Source organism: Poecilia latipinna, unplaced genomic scaffold (genome assembly GCF_001443285.1).
Source record: "Poecilia latipinna isolate Pla-1442-1.1 unplaced genomic scaffold, P_latipinna-1.0 Scaffold2436, whole genome shotgun sequence".
NCBI classification, from domain to species: domain Eukaryota; kingdom Metazoa; phylum Chordata; class Actinopteri; order Cyprinodontiformes; family Poeciliidae; genus Poecilia; species Poecilia latipinna.
In genome coordinates this window covers 43,032-50,626 of record NW_015115052.1, presented here as the reverse complement: position 1 = coordinate 50,626, position 7,595 = coordinate 43,032, and the positions used below count along the sequence as shown (strand labels likewise).

The 7,595-nt window shown below is 37.2% G+C and overlaps 1 protein-coding gene across 2 annotated transcripts in view; it reads left to right on the top strand.

Moving 5' to 3' along the window:
* chrna3 (cholinergic receptor, nicotinic, alpha 3) overlaps nucleotides 1-5,939 on the top strand; it is an 11,835-nt gene extending 5,896 nt beyond the window's left edge. For both annotated transcript variants that reach the window (XM_015019452.1, XM_015019451.1), the window contains 4 exons: nucleotides 1,832-1,876; nucleotides 3,725-3,834; nucleotides 4,322-5,522; nucleotides 5,616-5,939. In XM_015019452.1, the coding sequence (XP_014874938.1) occupies nucleotides 1,832-1,876; nucleotides 3,725-3,834; nucleotides 4,322-5,522; nucleotides 5,616-5,744 (1,485 nt within the window). In that variant the 3' untranslated portion in view covers nucleotides 5,745-5,939. The remainder of the gene's footprint in view (nucleotides 1-1,831; nucleotides 1,877-3,724; nucleotides 3,835-4,321; nucleotides 5,523-5,615) is intronic.
* The last annotated feature ends 1,656 nt before the right edge of the window (nucleotides 5,940-7,595 follow it).

Genomic DNA, 7,595 nt, shown 5'->3' with positions numbered 1-7,595 from the left:
TTGTCAACAGATTATCGCAGCAGTGATGAGCGTCTCTGCAGCTCCTCTAGAGTAATCATGGCATATCCATTAACGGACTAATAGTCAGTTAATGGATGTGTGTGGTTGTGCAATGCTCTGCCCATTTTCAGATGATAAACAGGATGTGGAAAGTTTTACAAATTGTTTTGTTGTCTGCACTTCTATCCTTGTTTTCACAGTGCAGCTGTATTTTTAATTATATTAATATAAACAGGTTAACTATATGTGCTAATTATTTTTAAGGTTATTAGTATAAAGTTATCTAAATGCTCATTTAAATCTTAGTTTTCAGATTTTTTGGTTATTATTTAATCTCATAATAACACACTATTTTGTGTTGGTCTATCAAATAAAACCCTGTTAAAGTGCATTCACTTCTCATGCAATGTAACAAGAGAGAGGATTTTTTTATTTATTTATTTTTTTGCTTGGCAAACTATCCATGGGAGATGTAGAATATGATATAGTGCAATTAATCTCAATCTATTTTCCTTTCCCAAAATCCGTTTGCTAAATACATATGAAGAACCTTTCAGGTTAAAGACATTCATCCTTATTCTGGCCGCATCCCTGATGATGTGTCCAGGTGCATGAGGATGTTAAAAAAACACATTTAGTGGAGAAAGCCACTGAGATCCAGCTGCTGATGGATGACTGTTTTCACTCAGCAACACCTGCTGCTCCTAAGCCAGCCACAATTGGTATTGGTTTGCCCACACCAATTACCACACGCCTGTATGAGTTCATTCAGGCCATCAATAGCTCATCACCAGTGTTGCTCGAGTCATCATGCAACCATTAGGGAGCAGGCTCACCCATGGGACTGAGCTTGCCTTCTCAGCAAATGCTTTTCCGGGAGAGAAAACTGTTTATTGTCCTAATTATGTAATAATTAGTTAAAAGTACTGACGATGGAGGCATGATCACAGACGCTTGTGCTCATAGCTCAACTTCGGACACTTTTGGATACTACATGGTCACATGAATGGTTAATGTTATGCACTGGCTCAGGAAATTGGTTCATTCACGGTCTAAGTCACATATAAATCCGTCTCATGCAACTTTTCTCTCCCCCCTCCTTGGTCACCCTGCTGCAGCTTAAGAGTAAAAGTTAAATCTGTGTTCTGGCTTCGCAAATCCAGCTGTCATGCAAGTTATGCACCAGGCTCATTAGACTCAGGTGCATCTCTCTAAACCGTCATTTTTGGGGATTTAAAAAAGCCTGACATTGCAGAAAGCACACAAACCAATCCTCACGGATGAGCTTCATGATCCCATTGTCAGGATTTGTGGGTGGTTGTGGTGAGGATGAATGTTGAAACCCAGATAATGGTGATGATGATGAATTTAATAATGAAGCTCAAAACAGTCCAGATTAGGCAGCACGGCAGAGACAAAAGCACACAGCTAAATACCGGTAGCAACTGACACAAAGACTGAACATGGAGCAAAGTAGCCTCATGACTAGACAGTTCGACTGAGAACTACTGACTACAAGCTACATACAACGAGGACCAGACCCGAGACAAAGACAACAGGTGGGCTTAAATACACTGGGAGGGTGATCAAGGAACGAGACACTGCTGGGATCAATCAACAGGGAAGACGCAGAGACAGATTCAGGACAGAAACTGAACACAGAAAAACCTTACAATAAATGCACAGAAACACCCATGTGTCGGTATTGTCACAATATATTGTGTTGCTTTTGTTTCTTTTCTTTTCTTTTCTTTTTTTTTCTTTCTTTTTTATTTATTTATTTTTTTTGTTTGCACTGATGTCTTTATAATTCATTCTGTCTTATTCTCAGGATGAAGTCAATCAGATCATGGAAACCAATCTGTGGCTGAGACATGTAAGTTTATACTCTGAGTGTGAAAGTAAACCATAAGCAAAGACATCAAATCTGGGTCCAGTCTGTTGTTTTACATAATTCTTTGGGAATTATTGATAGACTTGAAAAGGAATGGTATTGTCCAGTGCTATGATGGGGGTTCAATGGGGTCAAATTGTCCTCCTATTTTATGTAGAAAAGACATAAATCCATGTTTTTGATCCCTAAAATTAAAAGTCTTTTTTAAACCAAAAACTGAAAATGAAAGCCCAAAGATGACAATATAAATTGATTTCTTATCAAGTTTATTTTAAATATTTATTGGTTTTAATTGTTTATGTTTCTTCAAATCTGTTTTTTATTCATTCATTTCTTGTGGTGGATTGATAAAAAATTCTTGAATATGAATTCAGTTTGAATTTAATCATGCTGATGCTTCCATGTTTCTGTATTTCTTAATACATGTTTTTGTTTTATAGTAATTTTCTGTATCCTTGTTCCTTAGTTTTCTTTCAAATGACTCCAAAATGCTCCATGTATGAATGACGCTTTACAAAACTTGCCTTGCCATGTATTGCCCAGACTGGAACAATGAATTATTTATAGGAGGAAGCTTTTAAAACACATTGATCAATTTGATCTTGATTTAAATAGAAAAAAATAAATCATATCAACTTAGATCTGGCTAACTTTATAATGCTATCAAAATAATTTGACCACAGCTTGTAAGCTTCAAGCTACTGCATCACATTAAACATAAATATTAAAACCTTAACAAAATATGTTTCAAAATTACATAACGCAAGGCTGTAACAAAATTAAATCTTGTGTAAAGACCGGTTACACAGCCACCTGCCTGTCCCTCCAGATTATACTTCTGCTGCCATGATGCATACTGCAGTGAACTAATGCAGGTCTCCAAGTCACATTTTGAAACACTCCACAAATAAGGCTCTGCTATTCCATTCACTTTCCTCAATATAAACTACATATTTCACAGTGACTACAAGAAAAACACAAATTTCAGCAACGAGACAAATTTCCCATGTTGCCCATCCCATTTTTAAAAAGCACTGTTGTAATTGAAAGAATTACAACAAAATTATTGCGGTTGTGGCTTCATAAGTCTCAATGGATTCATTGAGCAACAGGGCTTGAGGGTCAGAGACACTGTAGCAAAAAAAAGTCTGTAAAACACACAATAAATGCACTTTTGCTTTGTTAATACATTACAACAGAAGATGATGAGTTTTAGGTGAAGAGAATGCTTTTGAAATCAATTTCAAATGATAATCACCAGGGGAAAACAACTGCTAACTTCATATATAGATGTTCTGCCGTCTAAACCAAATTAGTTTTACTTGTATTTAAAAAATATATATATTTTCTTAAATGAACAAGCTTGATGTATTTGCCAGCATTAGTGGGAGACAGTTGTTTAAAACTGTCTGAAGCCTGGCATTGTGCAGCAGAACAGGCTGCATATGGTCTCCCACAGGATGTAAACGAGTGATTCCCTGTTGTATTCAAACAGTTTGTATTATCGTGTGTTAACCTACTTGTCCAATAAAGCGAAGTCTGACTCTGATTTCCCCTGCTGTCAATTTCTGTGAAGGACCATCTGCAGGAAGATGAAGGGTTTTTGCACAAAGCCATCAATATTGAGGTGGTTAGATATTGTATTGAGTTTAATTGGATCAGCAAGTCAAGTTACTAGATGTAAACAAAAAATATTAGTCATAAACAAAGGTGATGGCCTCATATATTTCTTTTTCGCTGCTCAAGTGAATGATGCTCATTTAAATTAGCTTTGATGTTGATTTTTTTTTTTTTTTTTTTACGTAATTGAAAAATTATGTCCTTTGCCAGATTTGGAATGATTATAAACTCAAATGGGATCCTAAAGATTTTGGCGGCGTGGAGTTCATCCGAGTACCATCGAAAAGAATCTGGAAGCCAGACATTGTTCTTTATAATAAGTAAGTGGAAATTTCAAGAGGGGGTTATGATTATGGATATTCATTTGGGTGTATCTTGATGCTCATTGGAAAACTAGGGTGAGGAAAATGAGCATCAGACATGTCAACATTATCTCAGAAGATATATTTTCTGAGAGTTTACTGGAATAAAGTTTACACCAGATGTTGGAAAACACCCAATTGATCCACGCATACAAATAAATACAAATAAATGCTATGAGATGCTATGTGTTCATTCCTTTTGTCAATCAATTTAATGCAGAAACTAATTTTGATATTTTTTGCATGTATGCATTATTTGTGTTGTTGCAGACATCTGGTGTAAAGTCAATTATTTTACAAGTTCAACACTTGGGCTTTTTGTTTGAAAGTTTTTAATGTGACTTACATTCTATTCTATTTTTATTCATATGTCTATATTACAATGTCAGTACTTTATATCTTTATTTACTGTCCACTCTCATTAGCTTTATTCTTGTGCTAACAGTGCAGTTGGAGATTTTCAGGTTGACGACAAAACAAAGGCTCTCCTTCGCTACAACGGTGACGTCACCTGGATCCCACCGGCTATATTTAAAAGCTCCTGCAAGATCGATGTCACATACTTCCCCTTTGACTACCAAAACTGCACCATGAAGTTTGGTTCCTGGACTTATGACAAGGCCAAAATTGACCTTGTGCTGATTGGTTCAACCATCAACCTCAAGGACTTCTGGGAGACTGGCGAGTGGATAATCATTGACGCCCCTGGCTACAAGCATGATATCAAGTACAACTGCTGCGAGGAGATCTACACTGATATCACTTACTCTTTGTACATCCGCCGCTTGCCTCTTTTCTACACAGTCAACATGATCATCCCCTGCCTCTTAATCTCCTTCCTGACAGTGCTCGTCTTCTATCTGCCTTCTGACTGTGGTGAGAAAGTCACGCTGTGCATCTCCGTCTTGCTGTCTTTGACCGTCTTTCTTCTCGTCATAACAGAGACAATTCCCTCTACCTCCTTAGTCATACCTTTGATCGGCGAGTACCTCCTGTTCACCATGATTTTCGTCACCCTCTCCATTGTCATTACCGTTTTTGTCTTGAATGTCCACTACCGCACACCGAAGACACACACCATGCCCTGCTGGGTGCGACATGTGTTTCTAGGACTGCTGCCCAAAGTGATGTTCATGACCAGGCCGGAGAGGGACCCGGAGAAGGTGACGGTGGCTGGAAGTGTTGAGACTATTCATCCAAGAACCTGCGCTGTCCACTCTTCAGGCACTCTGCAAAAGCAGCACAAGCCCCAAGCTTTGGCATCCAGCGTTGTGTCAAGCCTGACTAACCGCCAGAGGCTTTTCAATAACACAGAGCTCTCCAACCTGAATAACCTGAGCGAAGACTCTGGTAAATGTGTCGCCTCTGGCGTCCTGTGCTGTGAGGGCCGATGTAACTGCTGCTGGCAGAAGAGATCGGGCAAACTGCCTTCAGACTCTGGTGGTGGAAGTGGTGGACTGGGCAGCCTGGGGGCCCTGACTGGCAGCACTGGTGTTGGGGTCAGACAGGAGAGTCATTGCTCCAGTTCTGAGTCTCTAGATGGGGGAGTTATGTCCCTTTTGCCTCTGTCTCCTGAGGTCAGGGAGGCAATTGAAAGTGTTAAATACATAGCAGAAAACATGAGACTTCAGAACGAAGCTAAAGAGGTAAAGAGTTGTTCAAATTATTTAGAAGCATTTACTGGAGGTCTTTTTCCAAATTGAAACAGTAACCATGTTTTCATTGTGATGCTCCCACAGGTTCAGGATGACTGGAAGTATGTTGCCATGGTTATTGACAGGATCTTCCTTTGGGTTTTCGTGCTTGTCTGCATCCTGGGGACAGCTGGCCTCTTCCTCCAGCCTTTATTACTCGGGGAGGATATTTGATTGAATTTAAGAAAACTATTACTCCACACTGCACTCTGCTCTCATATACAGGATGTGGCCTCTGTCTGAGTAGTGGAAAAATATAGGACACACAGTCAAGGAGAAAAAAGCCAGGATTCAGAGTGTTTTTCTGTTTTGCTATTTTTTTGACAACTTTACCTTGGATCTATGGCAAATAAATCTGTGGCACAAAGCATGAGTTTGGAGTTCTTGAACTGAAAGTCCAACCTCACATATGTACTTAAAATCATATATATTAAAAATCAGTGATATTTAATATAATTAAATGTCACTGAATAGTGAATCTAAAACTTGAGATGGCTGTTCAGCTGATCTGTGCTGCTCCTGAAGAATTCCGTGTCCTGGTAAGTTGGGCTGATTTTGAAAATATTTGCACACTACCAGACATTATAAAGAAAGTTTTTAGTTATTTACATGTTTCTGCACAAGCACTGAGATTTTTAGCTAATGGGAAGAAAAGATCAGATGAAAATATAGTTAAAGAGCTCCATTTCCCTCTCAAAATATTTTTTTAAATTTTATTTAGAAGTAAATTATTTGCTTATTTGCACTGTTGTGACATTAATCAGATTCTGGAATTGTGTAACCTTTCGTAGTAAAATGAATTCATTTGGATGGTCTCTATAGCTAACATTATGTATTAATCTGTGTTTACTTCCTAATACCACTTAACTCTGATTAATTTTATTTACATATTAGCAAAATGTGTCAGTTTTTGTGAAAATGTCTCCCCCTCAGAGTGAAGAAATCTTAGTAGTTTTATCATGTTAGAGTAGGAAAAAAAGCTACAAAAACTCAGTTCAGAATCCTCAAAAATAAATGTTAAACAGATCTCTATTCAAACCTTACTTCATAAACCATCTTGAAACTAATTAGCCACCATGGGTATTTGGCCATGATTTCTTTCATCGTTTATGTTCTGCACAGCAAAAGGGAACACCCACTCCTAAATGGATGCACAGACTAATAAGCAAGAAAAAATGTGGTAGGGGTCCAATAAATATAGCATTTTTTCAGAGTGTTGATGCTGCTTTCAGATTCAATGATGCTCTGAACAAAGAGTTATATATATTTTATTAAAAGCCAAAATGGTTCACAACTGCATTTGCAAAAATAAGATTATTAGTGAAAAATGAAGACAGTTCTTTGAATGAATTATTGAAAAAAAATTAAATAAATAAATTATGCTGTGTTTTCTTGTTTTTTCATGACTCTATGACGATAGAGTCAAATTTCTGAGATGCAATAAGTAATATTTTTGTCAAAGATTGTGACATAGTAAGCTCTAAGCTCTGGTTTGGATATGTCATATAGAAAAAAAAATAAAACCAAAGAAAACAATTTATAGCAGTTTCAATCACAAGTAAACATTTCAGCCAAAAAATAAATAAAAACGATACATTGTTTCATTTAGTACTTAAGTATCCTTATGTATGAAAAGACATAAAAGTGTCATTTTATAATATTTCAGGCTTTATAATAAGCTTGATTTTTACAGCTATTAAAGCAATACTGTGAAACATGCACTTAGTTTTATATATAAAGGATTAAAATCCTAACAATAACAATGTGTTCATGAAAACCCAAGTACTGATGCATACTGCTCCAAAAGGGTGACATCATGTGGTCATGGGTTGTTAGTACACATCTCCTGACTTGTGATCCCATTGGTTGCTCTTTGTACAGCAACATTTTGCTGTACCATCTCCTCACATGTAAGCACACACAGGAAACGCTGATGTTTAACAACTAAATCCTGCAAATTCAGAATGTTATGTTGATAAAGTTGGTGCAAAAAGAGAGAACCTTTTTTTATAGAGAGAGAAAGAA